This window comes from Erinaceus europaeus, chromosome 12 (genome assembly GCF_950295315.1).
Source record: "Erinaceus europaeus chromosome 12, mEriEur2.1, whole genome shotgun sequence".
In the NCBI taxonomy this organism is placed as follows: Eukaryota; Metazoa; Chordata; class Mammalia; order Eulipotyphla; family Erinaceidae; genus Erinaceus; species Erinaceus europaeus.
In genome coordinates, this window is record NC_080173.1 from 63,975,022 (window position 1) to 63,994,305 (window position 19,284).

At 45.2% G+C, this 19,284-nt stretch overlaps 1 protein-coding gene across 4 annotated transcripts in view; it reads left to right on the forward strand.

Moving 5' to 3' along the window:
• The window catches only part of LPO (lactoperoxidase), a 48,875-nt gene that overhangs the window by 21,732 nt on the left and 7,859 nt on the right, over positions 1-19,284 (forward strand). For 2 of the 4 annotated variants that reach the window (XM_060203800.1, XM_060203801.1), the window contains exons 2-10: positions 738-918; positions 6,343-6,420; positions 7,730-7,817; positions 10,071-10,231; positions 12,289-12,403; positions 12,961-13,090; positions 13,783-13,989; positions 14,770-15,094; positions 17,455-17,615. In XM_060203800.1, coding sequence (XP_060059783.1) covers positions 6,345-6,420; positions 7,730-7,817; positions 10,071-10,231; positions 12,289-12,403; positions 12,961-13,090; positions 13,783-13,989; positions 14,770-15,094; positions 17,455-17,615 — 1,263 coding nt within the window. In that variant the 5' untranslated portion in view covers positions 738-918; positions 6,343-6,344. Of the gene's footprint in view, positions 1-737; positions 919-6,342; positions 6,421-7,729; positions 7,818-10,070; positions 10,232-12,288; positions 12,404-12,960; positions 13,091-13,330; positions 13,640-13,782; positions 13,990-14,769; positions 15,095-17,454; positions 17,616-19,284 lie in introns of those variants that run through there. The other 2 variants (XM_007536134.2, XM_060203802.1) reach the window with 2 other exon arrangements.

The window sequence follows — 19,284 nt, forward strand, 5'->3', positions numbered from 1 at the left end:
CTTGGTCCCAATAGTTTCTAATTCTGTGAGGAGCTGGGTGGTGGCACACCTAGTAGAGCACTCACATTACCATGTACAAGGTCCTAGGTTTATGAATAAGTTCCCAAATCTGAGAGCTATTCCAGTCCCACAAACAACTTAGAAGGGATAGGACCAAGATAGTGGTGTCCCAGGTTAAGCACACACATCACTAGGTTCAAGACTCCAGTCCCTACTTTTAGGGGGAAGCTTCACAAGTGGTAAAATAGTGCTATACTCACTGTCTCTCTCTCTCTCTCTCTCTCTCTCTCTCTCTCTCTGTCTCTCTCTCCCTCTTCCTCTCCCTCTCTTTTTAATTTATTGGGTAGAAACTATCAGAAATCAAGAGGAAAGGAGGAGATAGAGATGGGAGAGATAGAGAGACACCTGCAACCCAGCTTCACCATTCATGAAGCTTTCCCCCTGAAGGTGGAGACCAGGGTAGCAAACCCGTATCCTTACGCACTGTAATGTGCGCTCAACTAAGAGTGCCGCCTCTCTCCCCTTCTCTCTCAATTTCTCTCTGTTTCTATCAGAAATAAATAAATGCATACATACACAAAGTATTTTTAAAAGAGAGAGTTTAAAAAAGACATGCCTGCTTTGAGGGTTGGGTTTTGCTGTAGTAGGACCACAAAGTTAACCTAGAAAGTGGGAAGGAAAGGAGTTGCTTCATCCAGCCAGTGACATCACATCAACCAATCTTTGCTATTCTTCAGTTTCCTCGTGCACCTGCCTGCAGTCAAAGGGTGTTTCCTGCTGTACCTGGGTGTCACCTTCTATACCCCTTTCCTTCTTGGCCATTCCCAGAAGTACAGTCTTGGCACACAGTATAAAAGCTCCTCCACGCAGAGCAACTTGCTCAGCTTCTACTAAGTAGGAGATCAAGGCACTTGGCAGGTAAGTCCCTTTATCTTTGCTTCATCTTTCCTCACAGAGTTTATGATGTGGTGTCCCAGGTTAAGCACACACATCACTAGGTTCAAGACTCCAGTCCCTACTTTTAAGGGGGAAGCTTCACAAGTGGTAAAATGTTTCTGAATGGCTTTTGCAAAATATTACTGGTACTGAGCTTTTTCTTTTCTGGCACTATATTAGGTTGCCACCAGGGCAGGTCATTTCTGTTTGGTGTGAGAGAGAATGATTAGATCTGTGCAAGATAAGGAGGCCTTTCTCAATCTGAATACTGAGTTAAAGCATCAGAGACCCTCAGAGCTATTATTCATTCTATTTAGAAACTGTGGCCTAAGAGATAACACATATCCAGGTCATGCAGAGAGTCAAGGGGCAGGGAGAGAGGTGGTCATAAAGTAAAGCTATGTGTGCTATTCTTGAGACTCCCTCGTGTGATCTTGTATAACTCCTCTGCGAAGTGAAAAATTCCCAGTGTCTTAAGGGTTTCCCTATGTTAGGATTCTCAGACCTTCATCTTACTTCCAATATTTCGACTACTATCTATAGCAGATCTGAACATCTGGTTAGCCTTGTATGTCAAATCTTAGTCTTCAACACCCCTCGGGCACCTAGTGCTTATCATATATATGAATTGCAGCAATAGGAGATGGGATTTTGGGGGGGAAGGCATATGATTAAGTCATATAAATTTTTAAGTGACTAAGTATCCCAAACCCTGTGACTAATGTGGTAAAGTGTTTCTCTTGTAGAGGACTTCATAAGAGTTATCTCCTCTCCATTCTCCTCTTCATCCTGAAACTGCTCAAAATACAAACTAGAGCATATGGTGGCAGTGGTGGTGTTGGGGGGGGCTTGCTAGTTTGGGGAATTTCTCACCAAATAGATTCTTGAGCTCCAGATTCTGGAAGGTTTGAGTACTCAGAATGTGGTCTGTAGACCAGAAGCATCTAACATCATCAGGGAGCTTGTTTGAAGTGCAGGCTTTTAGGGTATCTTTTGTGAACTCCTGAGTCAGAATTTGCATTTAACATGGTTCCCAGGTGTAAGAATTCTGCAAAGGGACCATCACCATTCTCTCCTTCTCTTCCTCCACACAATGAACCAAGCTCTAGGAATGTACTCAACACCTAATATGTGCTACTAGACTTGGGTACTAGAAAGCCAGATACAAATAGTACCCCTGGGAGGAATCAGTGATTTGATGTACAAAGAGACATGAAATTACTGATGTGATATATGAATAAAGTTACTGTGGGGAGATAGAAAAAACACAATGAGCTGACTCTGGCTGGAGAAATTTGGTGAGCTTTGCATAGGTTTGGAGAACAAATAGACGTTTACCTGGTAAGGGGTCTGATAGTGGCCCCTAGCCCTCACCTGCAGGGAGAAAGCTTCACAAGTAGTGAAATGGTACTGGAGGTGTCTTTCTCTAGCTCCCTCACTAGCTCTCCTTAACTATTAATGCCTTTCTGTTTCCATACAAAATAAATAAGTAAATGAAAAAAGAAAAAAAAAGTTTATTAGGCAGAGAGGAGGCTGCATAGGAAAGTGTGTGTGAAGAGTCATGAGATTGTGTTCCAGCGTGAGTACTTTAGGGGTACAGCCTGTGGTTCTGTCTCTAAATAATGTTTCGTATCTCAGAGAAAGTTCTAGGCTTTCTTGCATACCAACTGATTTGGAAAATGGTTTCTTGCACCAAGCATGGTGTTTTAAAAAATGCTGCTAAATATTCAAGTATCACAGAAACCTCTTGCTGGCCTCTACTCTGAAATTCTATGTCCTCTGCTCTCTGTCTTGCTTGGCTCTGACTGGAGACACTGTCCCACAGTCTTTTGGCATACCACTTTTCTAACGGCATAAAATTACATTCTGCTTTCTGCCTTCCCCTCTGCTAGCCAGATAATTTAACTGAAGTGTAGAGGTACCCAAGTTCTACCCTTGAGTCCCTTCCCTTACCACCAACATCACTTCCTGGTGAGACATGTGGGGGAAGGATTCTAAAGCAAGAAGAGGAGAAACAAGTAGCTAAAGTGGGTTTTTTTCTGTTTAAATTTCTCAGCTTCCATGTCTTTGGTTATACTTTTCTCCTCTAGTATAGCTTAGATGGTACTGTTTTTCTATAAACTAACCTTTTGTTTTTAATATATTATGAAATGTATTATTCATTAAAAGAATAATATAATGAAAATCTGTGTGCCTATAAGTCTTCTTAAAAAATTAATAACATGTTGGTTGCTAAAGTCTGGAGAGAAATGTAGGTAGTTATAATTCAGTGAAGTGAGATTTAGAAGATGGAAGAATTTTAGAGATCAATTGTACAATGAAGTGAATATAATTATCAGTACAGTATGCCATGTTTGAAAACGGCTAAGATAGTAGATTTTATGTTGTATTTTAACCACATTAAAAATACACATACTGGCGTTGGGCAGTGACTCACTCGGTAGAGTATATGTGTTGCTAAGCACAAGGATCTGGGGTCAAGCCCACCGGTCCCCACCAGTGGTGAGACAGTGCTTCAGATGTCTCCTCTCCCCCACCACCACCCCAACAAAAGAAAAAAAAATGACCACCAAGAATGATAAGAGTTGTGCAGGCACCGAGCCTCATGTTGACACTAGTAGCAAAAAGTAAAATAAGAGAAAATACTAAGGAAAAAAAGTGTCAATATGCCTTTTATTCCAAACCATCATCTTTGCTTGAAAGAGCACATGTCTGTTGGTTTCATAGTTTTTCTGAGTTATGAAAGAAGAGCTGCCAAGGGGAGAGAGGAATATGGCTCTACTCTGGGTGAAAAATGTGTAAATACAGACTCCATTGAGGGTACAGGATGTTTAAAAATTCCTTTTGCTTTAAAAAAAAAAAAAGTGTTATGCCATGCACCGGGACCCAGGCTCATGCTTCCCCACCCACAGGGTGAAGCTTCACAAGTGATGAAGAAGTGTCACAGGTGTCTCTCCTTCTACATATTTATTTCTAACTCTCTCAGTTTCTCACCTTCTATCAAGAAGAAAGAAAAAGTGGCAGCCAGGAGGGGTGGAATGGTAGAGGCACTGACCTCCAGCAATAACACTGGTGTGGGGGGGGGAAGCCAGGGTACCATAAGCCAGAGCTGAGCAGTGCTCTGGTCTCTCTTTCTTTCTCTATGTATCTCTCTCTCCCTCTCTCTCTCTTTCTCTCAAACAAAACAAATAAAATATATTTTTAAAAATATCAGGGAGAATCTTGATTAGAGAAGAATTTAGGTATACTTTGTGTTTTGTCTAAGTTTACACAAAGTATATTCAATAATGAAAGTTATTAGGGCATCATAAAAGGATAGAGAGAGGGAGTCGGGCGGTAGCACAGCAGGTTAAGCGCACATGGTGCAAAGCGCAAGGACCGGAGAAAGGATCCCGGTTCAAGCCCCCGGCTCCCCACCTGCAGGGGAGTCGCTTCACAGGTGGTGAAGCAGGTCTGCAGGTGTCTGTCTTTCTGTCCCGTCTCTGTCTTCCCCTCCTCTCTCCATTTCTCTCTGTCCTATCCAACAACAATAATAACTACAATAATTAAACAACAAGAGAAACAAAAGGAAATAAATAAAATTTTTTTTAAAAAAAAGGATAGAGAGAAAGGTTAGTGGAGTATGAGGAAGAAAGAAATTGCACCTAACTCTCTTCTGCTCTGTCCTAACTTGAGAAGTGAGTGTTTGGAGTGTCTGACAGGCTACAGGCCTGGTCTCTGGAAAAGCTTCAGAACCACCATTTATTTCTTCCAGAGAGCTTCAAGCCATTGAACAGGCAGCCTATTCATGTTTCTCATCCTGGTGTGCTTCTGGAGTTCAAACAGTAAACACTACACTGAGGGGAGAACCTGGCTCTCTCATGAAGAATGAGGAACCTGTCTAGAGTGTAGTCTAAACTCACCATCATTCCCTCTGTATACTGTGGGCACACACCTTTCTGCTCAGGTGTTAGAGTCCTCAAAAGTTAATTCAGGTCTTCTCCACCAATCCTAAAGAAGTTAGAAATCAAAGCCATATGAGTTTGTAGTCTGATGATTTAGGTTCAGAGTTAAAGTGCATGGTGAAGGAAGAGTGCTAAAACCTGGAATCTCTCCAGGCATACTGGATACAGCTGTGGGCTCTGTGGCATCTGAGATTTGTCACTTCTACTCCCCTGCTCCCATCAGACTGACTCTTTGACCTGGGCTTCTGAAGGGAGGAAGTGTGTGTCTACTTCCCAGGAGTGGGGCCAGCCAGAAACTGGCAGGGTGTAATGTACCTGGGAGAGAAGAAGGTAAATGCCAAACACATTTTTAAAAATTACTGATTTAATAATGATGAGCAAGATTGTAAGATAGCAGGGGTACAATTCTATACAGTCCCCACCACCAGAGTTCTATGTTCCATTTCCTCTATTGCCATTTCTACCTGCTGTGACAATCATTATAGGATTTGGGGGCATGGGCTATCAGGGAAGAATTGGACATTTTGGATTACTGGGTCTTGCCCCCTTACTTGTTAGGCCAGCAGCCCAGAGATATTAAGTAACCCATGCAATGTCACAGAGCAAATGCAGAACTACAGCTCAGGACTTCCTAGATCTAGAGCCTGAGTTCTCTCCTTTCCACAACTACTACCTCCATTTCCCTCTCTTTCTTTCCTTCTTTCTCTCTCCCTTCCTCTCTTTCTTCTTCTCTTCCTCTCTCTTTATTTCTTTCCTTCTATATGTAAATAGTTGATTTGCTCATATGCCATGGAAAGGTCAGAAAAGTAACAATGAGCTGATTTTAAAAAACATGTCTGGGGAGTCAGGAGGTAGCACAGCAGGCTAAGCGCACATGGCATGAAGTGCAAAGACCAGCGTAAGGATCCCGGCTCGAGTCCCTGGCTCCCCACCTTCAGGGGAGTCACCTCACAGGCAGCGAAGTAGGTCTACAGGTGTCTATCTTTCTCTCCCCCTCTCTGTCTTCCCCTCATCTCTCCATTTCTCTCTATCCTATCCAACAACGACAACATCAATAACAACAATAACTACAACAATAATAAAAAAAAAAGCAAGAGCAATAAAAGGGAAAAAAATAAATATAAAAAATTTTTTTAAAAACATGTCTGATAGTGCTAACAAGCAAGCCTATTAAGAGCCAGAAAAGAGGGTGCCTTGTCCTTGTAAACTAATATATAAGTTGTCTCAACATATTTACTAGCGCTGAGCTCTGGATAATAGCTGCTTGCCACCACTGCCTTCTTCCATGCCTCCTATCATTACAGGCTGGCACATAAGAGAGTAATTAGTTGTGCTTTTGCCTTCTCTGTTCCAATGTTAAGGCATTTCGTGTCACCTGGGTTTGCTTTCCTTCTCCTTTCTGTGATTCAAGCCCTCCCATGAGGACTCCACAGGCTCACAGTGACCCCGGGTCTCATTTCAGAGATGATGGTCCTTGTCCTTCTCCCAGCTTTCCTGGCCTCCCTGACTGTGATCCAGGTCACAGCATCTGCCACAAGAGGTGAGTACCACCCTGTGTTGGTTTTCCGGGGCTTCTATAATGAAGGGCCACAAACTCAGAGGCTTCAGATAACAAAAATTTGTTCTCCCACAGTTTCAGAAGGCTAGAAGCCCAAAATCAAGGCCTTGGCAGAATCATGCTCCCTCTAAAGGCTCTAATGGGGACACTTTCCTTGCCTCATTCCCCAGTTTCTGAGGACACCTCTCAATCCTTGGAGCTCCCTGGCTTGTAAAAACTCCACTCCAGTGTCTGTCTCCATCATCCATGGCCTTCTCTGTCTGTGCTCTCCTTTTATTGCAAGATGGCCATTAATTGAATTCAAAGATCATCCTAATCCTGTATAACTCATTCTGATTAACTACATCTGCTAAGACCCTACTTCTTAGTAGCCAGGTCTCTCTCTTCCTTCCTTCCTTTCTTCCTTCCTTTCTTTCTTTCTTTTTTCTTTTTTTCTTTCTTTTCTCCTTCTTCTCCTTCTCCTTCTCCATCTCTGTCTCCTCCTTCTCCTTCTTCTTCTTCCAATAGAAACAAAGCCGTAGAGTGGCAGGGGAAGGAAAGACACCATAGCACCAATACTTTCTTCAATTTGGTGGGGGCTGGTCTTAAATCAGGGTTGTGCTCATGGCAAAGCAGCACACTATCTAAGTGAGTTTTTCTTTTCTTTTTTTTCTTTCTTTTTTCTTTTCTTTCTTTCTTTCTTTCTTTCTTCCTTCCTTCCTTCCTTTTTTTTTTTTTGCCAGCCCTAATAGCCATATCTCTATTTACCACATTCAGAGGTTCCAGATGGGTACTGATCTCTAACAATATTATTTAACCCACTAGATGACCTCTATTCAGAGAATGCTAACTGTTCCCCCATACTCTGGGTCCCACTATGACTGAAAACAAGGAATCCTACCACTACCCCATGCGGTTCCCTTTCCTACTCCAGGGTACTAGAGATGATCCCATTAGTGGTCTTGTGTAAGGGTTCAGTTCACCAAAAACCAAGAAAAAAATGAACAAACCCCAATAGCTGAAATCAGCCTGAGTGGCCACACTCCTGAATCCCATCACTGGATACTCTAGTGCATACCTGAAGAGCAAACTTGATGTCCCTCTTAATGATCAGACAGCATTCTTCACTCTGTGCTTTTTCTCCTTGTGAACTCTAGTCATAGTTTCCAAATATTGGTATTTTCCTTCTCCGATGCAATGTGTACATGACAGCTGGGAAAGAGGAGAATAGACACCGGGGGGGGGGGGGGGACACCTGCGAGGAGTGCCATGAGCTAGTTGACAGCCCACTCATTGCTTCTTCTATTTCAAGAGCAAACCACCAGCACCGCTGCCATCTCTGATATTGTGAGTCAGGCCAAGGTCCAAGTAAACAAGGCCTTCTTGGATTCCCGGACCAGGTATGTCAGCCATGCTCAAATACAACCTTCCTGTTAATAACAAGCACATCTAGGCCAACCTTGAGAAACCAATGACAAAAAGCACTTACATAACCCACCCTTCCACCAGCCCTCACTTCTGAGTATGTCGTAGGCAGGTAAAATACTCCACAACTCCTAAATCCTCAGCTTGTAAGCTCCTTTGAAGAGAACGTCTAGTCTAAATCTATAAGCGCTTTCTCCTACGTGGCTTTGTAAGCCATGCATCCCAGGAAGCCAGCATGTTGGTAGGTGGGAGTTCCCCAGTCAACTAGCACTGCCTGACCAGGGGCAGAGCCTGAGCCCTGGATTCAAGTTTAAGCACAGCTAAATAAAACTAGAGTGAAGGGGGGAAAGGCAGAGAGGTCAAGAAGGTAGTGAAGCAAGGATGTATTGGGTTGTCGGAAAGGTCATTACGTATTTTTTTATGCAAAAATGAGTCATAGCTTTTCCAGCAATCCAATAGTTTTGGGGACCCACCCAGGACATCTGGAGTGTCACTTACAACTCAGAACCCATGGAGCAAAGGAACAAAAATTTCTCTGCCAGACATTTCCTTGACATCAGTCACAAAAGCTGTAGGCTGGGGGTTAGGGGGGGAATACAGTCTTCTCTGAAACTCCCAGGAAGCTCCATGAACTCAGAAGGAAAGGCTCAGGAATTTTCCAGGTGTGAGGCCTTAGCAGTGCATCTAATGGCAGCAAAAGCAGGGCACACTGACCCTATGAAAGGATCCAAGGACACTCAAGGATCTGAAGGTCATAAACAGAGTCAAATACCCTCCATCAATGTGTATGTAGGTCTGAAATCTGCAATGCAGGAAGCCCACAGTCTAGGCTGAAAGGCAGATAAGAAATAAGAGTTCCCATTGTACTGACCACAAAGCCAGTCTTTTGTACTGATCACAAATCCTGTATATTTACACTGAGTTCCTACTTCATCTCTCCTTGACCCTGGAATGGACTCTCAAGCAGTGTCACAGCATTTTTTTGCTGAGTTTTATATGAGATGTGCTTGGGGGGGGGGGGGAGTGGTCGAGTACTCAGTTGATCACTCACAAGTGCAAAGCACTCAGGTTTGAGCCCCCACTCCCCACCTGCAGGGGTGGGGAATACTTCACAAGTAATAAAGCAGGTCTGCAGGTGTCTATCTTTTTCTCTATCTCACCCGCCCCCCAGTTTATCTCTGTCCTATCAAAATAAAGCAGAAAGGGAGAAAAAAAGAAAAGAAACTCGGGGTGAGGGATGAGATGATGTACTCTGGTTATTTCTAGGCCCCCAAATTGTGCTATTTTAGGAATTCAAAGTGATCATAAGAAGGCAAAACTTGGGGGCTGGGCAGTGGTGCACCTGGTTGAGCAAGGTTACCACTGCAAGGACCCAGGTTCAAGCTCCTAGTTCCCACATGCAGGAGCAAAGCTTCATGGGTGGTAAAGCAGGGTTGCAGGTCTCTCTCTCTACTTCTCTATCTCCTTTCTTCTTCCCTCTTGATGTTGATGTCTCTTTCTCTATTAGGTAAATAAATAAAACATTAAAAAAGAAAAATTGGGAGTTGGGAGGTGGCACACCGGGTTAAGCACAAATAGTTCAAAGCGCGAGGATCCTGGTTTGAGCCCCCGGCTCCCCATCTGCAGGCGAGTCGCTTCACAAGCAGTGAAGCAGATCTGTAGATGTCTCTCTCTCTCCCCCTCTCTATCTTCCCCTCCTTTCTCAATTGCTCTCTGTTCTATCCAACAACAACAGCAATAACAACAAAAATGGGAAAAATGGCTGCCAGGAATAGTGGATTCGTAGTGCAGGCACTGAGCCTCAGTGATAACCCTGGAAGCAAAAAAGAAAGATAAAGTTCTGCATTCCACAAATCCTTCAGCTCAGAGCTCCTTCAGGCTTATTGTGAGAAAAGGGAGCATCCTTCACTTTGATATTTCTATAGCCCCAAGGTAGGGAGAGAATAACACCCACACATTTAAATGTTTATGCAGTTACGTTGATGGTATAGTGGCGAACATAGTTGCCTTCCATTTGAGTGTTCAGCACCTTCTTTCCAAGTAGTGCTCAGGACCTGCTTTGGAACCTGTCCCCACTGGTTCTGAGATGAGAGTTCACAGGAAGCACTTGTCTCCTGTATGCTGCCTGCAGCCTCCAAGGTTCCTCTCTATACCACACACTCACACCTGTTCTCCATCGCGGGACTCCAAGGGACTTGGTCATGACTCCTCCTTACTGTCTGCTGTAGGCTGAAGACTGCCATGAGCACTGAGGCACCCACCACGAGACAGCTCTCAGAGTACCTCAAGCATGCTAAAGGCCAGACGCGAACAGCCATCCGCAACGGGCAGGTGTGGGAGGACTCTTTCAAGAAATTGAAGCAGAAAGTGAGCTTGACCAACACCACAGGTACAGAAAACCTATGAGCCTTCTGAGGCTAGGAAGGGGTCATTCTCCCCATAGGAGAGAGCAGAAGTCACCAGCATGTGTTACTGACTGGGGATCTTCTGCTAAGAGGTACAGAGAGGACAGCTAGGACAATGATTTTTTTAGTTTGTTTTGGGAGTTGTTTGTTTTGCTTTTTTGTCATCATTGTGATTTCATTGTTCTAGAATGACATTTTCAGATAGAGAGACTGGTAAAGACTAAAGGAGAGGGAGAGGGGGAAGGGAGAGGGAGAGAGAGAAAAGGGGGGAAGGGAGATATTACGGCACCGAGACTTCCTCCAATGCAGTGGAGGCTGGGCTTCAGTGTAGGTGTTGCACATGGCGAAGAAGCTCACTATCCAAGTGAGCTATTTTTCCTAGGGATATAGCATCGTGTTTATGCAGAAGATTTTCATTCCTGAAGCCCCAGTGTCCCAGGTTCAAGCCTCAGTACCACCACAAGCCAAGTTCTAGTTAAACAAAACAAAGCCCAAGTGAGCTATTTTGCCAGACCAGGACTTATTTATTAATTTATTTATTATCAGAGAGGGAAAGAGTCAGAACGCCATTCTGGCACGTGACACCTCCTCTCCACTTTGCTGAGAAATGCACTTGAGCCCCAAAAGGTCATATTGCCAACTTCTTATGAGGAGACATCATGTTTCTTGTGTAATACTATAAGACCTCTCTCTCTGTGTAGAGGAAGTGATAAAATCAATAAACATTAACTCCCAGTGTCAAGTCATGGTGTTACTACTTCCCTCTATGGAAAGGACATTTAAGCCACCTGTGTCAGGGGGGATTTATAGTGATTATGCCATAGGAGATGAGATTTCTATCTTGTTCTGAATATCATGGAGCTGAAACAAGGAGCTGATGGATTGACTGTGCCCTCCGCCAGCTCTCCAGCAACACCTCTTTCTACCAAATGTCACAGCTCACGGGTGAAAAAGTTTTATCTTTACTCAAGGAAGAAGTTACAGGTTCTCCCTAAGAAAGCATCAAATGGCATGGTAGATATTTGATTTAGAATTTGGGCAGGTCCCAGGTTTTCAAAAGAAGTGGGGGGGGATGGGAACACATGGGACTCTTGAAAGTCAAAAGGTCCTGAGGGTTGGACTTGAGCCCCTGACAAAACTTTCTGGATGGTGCTCTTGAGGAAGCCCTCAGGTTCCTGGTGCCCTTACAATGCAGACTCGCAGGCTGCCCTGGGAGCTGAGAGCTCACTTTATTCTGTGCCCCCATAGAAGCCTCTGATGCCTAAAGATCCCTACCCCTCACATATAATGGCCTGGCCCTTCTAATATCCCTCCTAGCTAGATCTCTGCTTGCTTGGTTCTTTAGCTGTCAGTGAAGCTTTAGAGGAAAAAAATTCTATATACCTCATGCTAACATGTGTTTAGTGTCTCAAGGGTAGTTTCATTCTAAAGGAAAGATCTGCTGATGAAAATAACTTTTCATCTGCTGATGAAAATAACTTTTTTTTCAAGAGAAAAAAAAACAAAGAAAACAGACGGATAATTCTGTGGCCTTGGCCAAGCCTCTACTGTCTCAGTGTTTTCTCTGTAAAGTAGAAAGAACATTTCTTTCCTTTTACAGCTCCAGAAGGCCACTCCCCACCTCTACTCTCATTTTTTTTCTTCTTTCTTTTTATTTGCTAGGACAGAGAGAAATTGAGGGGGGAGGAGATAGAGAAGGAGTGAGAAAGAGACACCTGCAGACATGCTTCAACACTTATGAATTTTCCCCTCTGCTGGTGAGAACTAGGGGCTTGAAGCCTGGTCCTCAGGCATGGTGATGTGCGCCCTCAACTGGATGAGTCACTGCCTGGTCAGGGAAGTAAAATAAAAAAAAAAAAAAAATCTTGCCTTGAATTGTTGTCAGGATTAAATGAGAAACATGCCTGAGAAATTGCAGCACAGATTATTGAACGTATTTCAACAAAATGTGAATTCATCCCTGAATTTGACTTCCTGTCCTCCCCCAACCTCCCCATCCAGTACTTCAGAATGTGCCCTTTGGGGGTCCCATCTGTTTCAGACTCCAGCCTGGACTTGACTGCACTGTCTAGGGAGGTGGGCTGTGATGTCCCTGCCCCAGTGGTGAGATGTGACAACAGCACTTACCGCACCATTACAGGAAATTGTAACAACAGGTGAGCAGATGAGCTGGGTGCGGGGTTACAGTCAGCCCACCTGCCTGTCCGACCCAGCCCCTTGGGTATTCAGACAGAACCCTCACTGCCTGGATTTCCTCCCCACAGAGATGTGTTTGTTCTGTTGGAGCCCTTCTCTATCTCCTCCTCCACCCTGTCTCCTACCCCTCGCATTCACTGGTAGTAGCATTTTTCAGGGAAAGGAGCCACAGGCCTCCGCGGGTGGAAGTAGTTCAGAAACACCTTTTATCTGTGGGTCTCAGGGCCTGGGTGGTGGCGCGAGAGGTTTTGCACACATGTTACAGTGCACAAGGACCTGGGTTCAAGCTCCTGGCTCCCACCTGCAGGAAGGGGATGCTTCACGAATGGTGAAGCAGGTCTACAGGTGTCTCTCTTTCCCTCTCCCTCTCTATCTCCCCATTGTCCTTTCAATTTCTCTCTGTGCTATCGAATAAATATTTGCAAAATAATATATATGGATGTATCGGTGGGTCTCCGCGGAGGTGTGGGTGTGAGGGCATTCTGGCCAAGGCTGAGGGCGGACTGCTGGCTTCCAGGAGGAACCCCGAGCTAGGCGCTGCCAACAGGGCGCTGGCGCGCTGGCTGCCCGCGGAGTACGAGGACGGAATCTCTCTGCCCTTCGGGTGGACGCCGGGGAGGACGCGGAACGGCCACCCACTCCCGCTGGTGAGCTGGAGGGGCTGGGAAACGGGTGTTCCAGCGTCCCCCAAAGCCACGCGGAAAAGGAAAAATGGGTTGGGAGGACAGAGGGAGACGCTAGGGAACTGCTGAGGAGGAGGGGAGATTTGGGCAGGTGCCCCTGCTGGTGTTCCTCTAAATGACACTAGAGGGCAGCAGAAGCTCGAGCTCGGAGCCCCACCACGTGGCGGTCCTGTCCCCACTGCCCACAGCCCGGGTCCCCTGTGGTCTCCCAGGCAGATGGCTTCCCTGCCCCTCCTGCTGACCTTGCCGCAGCCCCCGGGGCGCGTCAGCTGTTGTTTGCCTGGAGGTCCTCGGTTGAGCTGGCAGCCCCTCTCCTGCTCCCAGGCACCTGGGCCCTTGCTGCCCTTTCTTCAGGGCCATCCTGTCTTTGTTTTCCTTCCCAGCAATGAAAAAGGCACTAACAGGCCATCAAGGCACACAGACTTGCCTTGCCCCTTTGTAGCTGCAGAACCTTGGAGAATTAGCCTCGCCATTCTAAAACTCAGCTTCTTCCTCGTTCTCTACAAAACGAGGGTAATGCTGCCCACGTCACAAGCTTGCCACAGGGATTAAGCACATCATGGCGCCGCAGTGAACCTGTAAGCTTTGGTGGCAGGAACCTGAACCCTCAATATGCATGCCCTCATCTCCCCCTCCCTTTCTCTCTCTTTTTGTAGGCCCGTGAAGTATCCAACCAGATTGCAAGCTACCTGGGGGAGGAGAATGTTCTGGACCAGAGCTGGTCGCTGCTGCTCATGCAGTGGGGTCAGATTGTGGACCACGACCTGGACTTTGCTCCGGACACTGAGCTGGGGAGCAGCCAGTACTCCAAAGCACAGTGTGATGAGTACTGTATCCAAGGAGGCAACTGTTTCCCCATCATAGTAAGTCCCTGCAGTTACTCTACCCCCTTTATATAGAAGACATTCCCAAACCATCAGCCACCCGGGGTCTCTTGGTGGATCTTGAATGCAGATTTGACAGATTCCTAAGCCTGGCAGTTCCATTCATTCACACAACTACATACTCAGTAAATCAGTGTTAGCCATCTGCTCTGTGCCAGGCTGTGCACTAAGCCTGGGAATTCAAGGGTGAATAACACAGGGTTCCATCCCTCGAGAAAAAAGAAGCCTGTGTAGGAAAAGTACAGGTGATCATCAATGACAAAAAGCTAATCTTTCTGGGCCTCAGTTTTCTCACCTATAAAATGGGATTGAATTGGTCACTTTACCAGGTTTTATGAGTAACAAAGCGAGATAAAAAATGTTTGATGTCTGGCATGTGGTAGGGCCAAAAAATAAATAAATAAATGGCAGCTGTGCTTACTGGTAATTGTTAATAAGCCTTTCCTGCTCCCATGTCCTGCTTCCCTGTTTAAGGATTTCATGACTTTCTCCTCACCAAAATCTCAAATCTGTCTGTGAAAGACAGGAAGATTCCTCTCAGCCTTTGCACTCTGGGGTGCAATGAACTTTAGGTTATTGCAGGCCCATAATACAGAGCATCAGCAGGAAGCATCTGGGGTTAGAGTCTGGTGCCAGGGTCCCAGGAGGACACCATCAGCATCTTTGCCAGTTACACCCAGAACTACCCTCGGGGGGAGGGGTTATCAGGACCCAGCTGGGCTTTCCCTGCCCAGTCACTCATTCCCAGTCTCTCTGCAGTTTCCACCCAATGACTCCAAGGTGAAGACTCAAGGGAAGTGTATGCCTTTCTTCAGAGCTGGGTTTGTTTGCCCCATTGCACCTTACCAGTCCCTGGCCCGGGAGCAGATCAATGCCCTGACCTCCTTCCTGGATGCCAGCTTAGTGTATGGGCCTGAGCCCAGCCTAGCCATCCGCCTTCGCAACCTCAGCAGCCCCCTGGGCCTCCTGGCTGTCAACCAGGAGGTCTCAGACCACGGCCTGGCCTACCCACCCTTTGACAACAAGAAGCCAAGTCCCTGTGAGTTCATCAACACCACTGCCCGAGTGCCTTGCTTCCTGGCAGGTAAGTCTAGTTTGCAAATCAAGGGACCCAAAGACAAGGGAGTTATGCTGGGGAACAGAAGGCCAGAAGCCAGGCAGCTCCCAAGAAGATGGCACCATTACTCCTTTCTCATCATCTCTGGAAAGAAATGTCCACCAAGCTACCATTGCCTCTGACACTGCTCTAGGGCTGCCAGAAGGGCCCAGATGAAAACAGAAGCTAAAAACATGAGTTCACTATAAAATTTTGGTTAAGTTAGGAAGTCCAGAAAAACACAAAGAAAATCTATACAACCCCATTGTTAACACTTGAATGTTTGTCTTTTCTAGTACATCATCTAACCCCCTATAGTTTTGAATAATTGAAATCACACTATAAATAATGATCTATAACCTGGCATCTTTAATGCATCACATGTCATTATATATTACTGTACATGGTTTTATACTTTTTCCCATGTTTACTGAGGTTAATTCTGTATTACACGATTGTAAGAGTGCAGTGTGTAGTTCCACACCACGCACACCACCAGAGTTCTGTGTTCTCACCCTCCCACCTCCCAAAGATAACCACCATTCTTAGAAACAGTTTTCTTCTTTTTTTTTTCCAAGTGTATCACTTCTTTAGATTCCACATATGAGTGAAACTACCCAAGAGTGAACAATGCGATTTTAATTAATTCACTTATGTTTCTGTGGTGCTAAGGACTGAACATGCACAAAACCACCACTGAGTGACTTCCCTGGCCCATTTTTAATTCCATCTTTATTTTTTAGAGAGAGGATGAGAGAGGTGAGATGGAGAGACAAACAGAGGAGAGACACCACAGTATCACCCCGCTGTGGTGCTCCCATATGATGCTGGGGCTGGAACCCATTGTCTACACATAACAAGGCATGTGTTCTACTAGTTGAGCTATCTCCTGGCCCACCACATGTATTTTAGAGGCTAGCTGGTTTTCCATGACATATATTACTATAAGGTATTTTGTCAACCCTCTGTAGAGACATTTTACTCATTTTAGCTTTTCAATGATTTTTGTTGTTGCTGTTGTTTAGGTAATGTACACTCTTGTTGAGAAATCTTTGTCCTCAAGCCAAAGTTTATTTAAGAAATAAACTTCTTAGAGGAAGAAGTTCTACATCAAGAAAAATGTATCTTTTAAGATTTCTTATAAATTCTCCAAAGAGACCCACACCATATATCTTGGGGGTGACCAAAGCTCTTCAGTTCTAGAAACTGCAACTATATCAAAGTAGTAGTGCACAGAACTTGCACATCACAGGTCCCAGGTTCGATCCCCAGTACCACCAATAACTAGAGCTGAGTAATAGTCTGGCAAAAAAAAAAAAAAAAAGGAGGAGAAGGAGGAGGAGAAGGAAGAAGAAGAGAAAGAAAGAAAAAGCAAAGAGAAGAAAAAGGAAAAGAGAGAAAAAAAGAAAACCCCAAGTTCTGCTTGTTAAGGGGCTCATGTCCTCAAGATCCCCTTTGCCCTTGGTTTCTGAAGGTTAGACTCTCCTAAAATCCACACTCCCAGCCTAATCATTCTGTCCACTCTAATAAAGCAGAAAGCTGGCCTGCAGGCTCTGATCTCTTGTTAGGTCTTTTAGACTTTACATTCATATACCCACGCCAATTCAGAAACAAAACTAAGCCCTTTCCTGTTTTGTTTGTTTGTTTTTACAAGGATATCCACTGAGACCAAGCATTTTTTAATTTATCAATCTCCTTTGACAAACACAAGCCTCTGTAATTTAACTGACCCCCTTCCTTGTCCCTCCTTCCTGGTTATTCCTATCTCTGATTCTCCTCTCAGCTTGAAACAGGGGAATTCACAGATGTGCCAAGCTCCCTACCCCTGACTTTATATTTCTAGAACCATAAAACTTGCTGTTCACAATAGAGGAAAAAGAAGAAGAGGAAGAAGAAGGAGGAGGAGGAAGAGGAGGAGGAGGGTGGGGGAGGAGGAGGAGGGTGGGGGAGGAGGAGGAGGAAGAGGAGAAGGAGAAGGAGAAGAAGAACAACAACAACTTATTTATTTGTGGGGCCCTTCATAGAAGGCACTGGGATTACAGTGAGCAATTTTCCACTTTTTAGAGTGCTTCCTGCAGTCTACTACAATCCTGTGAGACTGACTTTGTTTTCCTCATTTTTACAGCTGAGACTATCCTCAGAAAGGTAATTTACTCAAAGGCACATAGCTCTACAGTGTGTTACAGAACTGAGTTTCGACCTATGAATCCCCACCCTAGTCCCTCTCTAAGTTAACTGGAAAGGGGGCTCAGAAGAGGGTCCCTTTGGGACACATGGTTTCTTTGTGCAGGTAACTGGGTTCGAAGGCTCTTCAGGGGAACCCACTTTCTTGTCTTCTGGGCTTTCAGGAGATTCCCGAGCCTCAGAACAGATCCTGCTGGCCACTTCCCACACTCTCTTGCTCCGAGAGCACAACAGGCTGGCCACAGAGCTGCAGAGACTCAACCCACAGTGGGATGGAGAGACGCTCTACCAGGAAGCCCGCAAAATTCTGGGGGCCTTCATGCAGGTACACCGTCCCAGGAGCACATCCTCACACCCTACCGGCTTCTCCTTGCTCCACTCTCTGCTCTCTGCCACCCTCCAGCTACCGGCTCTGCTTTTCCTCCTCTGCTGTTGCTCTCCCACGATCCCAGGCCTTTAACCTTTCTTTCTTGTCTCTTCAGTCTGTCTGCCCCAAATGAGCCTGTGAATCCCAGATGTTAGAGAGTTATTCATATGGTGGTCACCATATTCATATGGTGTGCTGGGTGCTGTCACTGGAACCACAGTCTCTGGGAGTCCTGGGACTTACCTAGCAGTTGTCTGCCTATTTTGGTTGACTTATCTTCCATTTTCATTCTCTGGGACAAGAAGATAACCCACTAGGGGAAGCTTTGGTCCTGTAGTGATCGTTTTCTGTTTCTATCTCTCTCTTTCCATCTGGGGGGAAAAAAAAGTTGGCCCAGAGTAGTGAAGCCCTAGAGATGACAAAAACTGATCACAATAAAATAAATACTCGTTTTTTATATCTAAGCCACATGTCACAGGCATAGACCACTCACCTTCTTTGACAGGCTAATTGATTAACTAGAAGCATCTTAGAAAGGTTGGCATGTTTCTATTAACCATGCACATATTTCAAAAGAAATGTTTTTGAAATATTTGGAGATTCTCAGCACCTCATAAAAATGTGTAGGCATCCAGCCTCCCCTGTTGCTAGCATTTTGCCAAACTATAGTACATCAAAAGCAGGAAGTTAACATTGGTATAAGCCATAAAGTTGATTCAGGCTGCACCTGCAATAAATGCAGGGACATGTACATGTGTGGCCTTATGTAACTTCCACCCTAACAAAGATGCTCCACCACCATTTCCACAAGTCTCCCTCCTGCTTCCCTTTTTCAGTCACATACACCCTCCCTTTCCCAGACCCCTAATTCCTGGCAGCTACCAAACTATTGTCCATCTAAGTAACTGGGTTACTTCATGAATGTTACATAAATGAAATCATGTAGCATATATCCTTTTGAGACTGGCTTTTTAATATATATATATATATAATTTTTATTTATAAAAAGGAAACACTAACAAAAACCATAGGATAAGAGGCGTACAACTCCTCCACACGGTTCTCACCACCAGAACTCCCTATCACATCACATCCCCTAGTAGCTTTCCTATTCTTTTTTTTAAATTTCTTTATACTTATTTATTTATTTTCCCTGTTGTTGCCCTTGTTGTTTAACATTGTTGTGGTTATTGATGTCATTGTTGTTGGATAGAACAGAGAGAAATGGAGAGAGGAGGGGAAGACAGAGAGGGGAAGAGAAAGACACCTGCAGACCTGCTTCACCACTTGTGAAGCCACTCCTTGCAGGTGGGGAGCCGGAGCTCAAACCGGGATCCTTAAGCCAGCCTTTGTGCTTCGCACCACGTTCGCTTAACTCGCTGTGCGCACAGCCTGACTCCCAGCTTTCCTGTTCTTTATCCCTCTGGGAGCAGGGACCAAGGAGCATTATGGGATGCAGAAAGTGGAAGGTCTGGCTTCTGTAACTGCTCCCCTGCTGAACATGGGCGTTGACAGGTTGATCCATACTCCCAGCCTGTCTCTCTCTTTCCCTGGTGGGGTGGGCTCTGGGGTAGTGGGGCTCCAGGACACATTGGTGGGGTCATCTGCCCAGAGAGGTCCAGTTGGC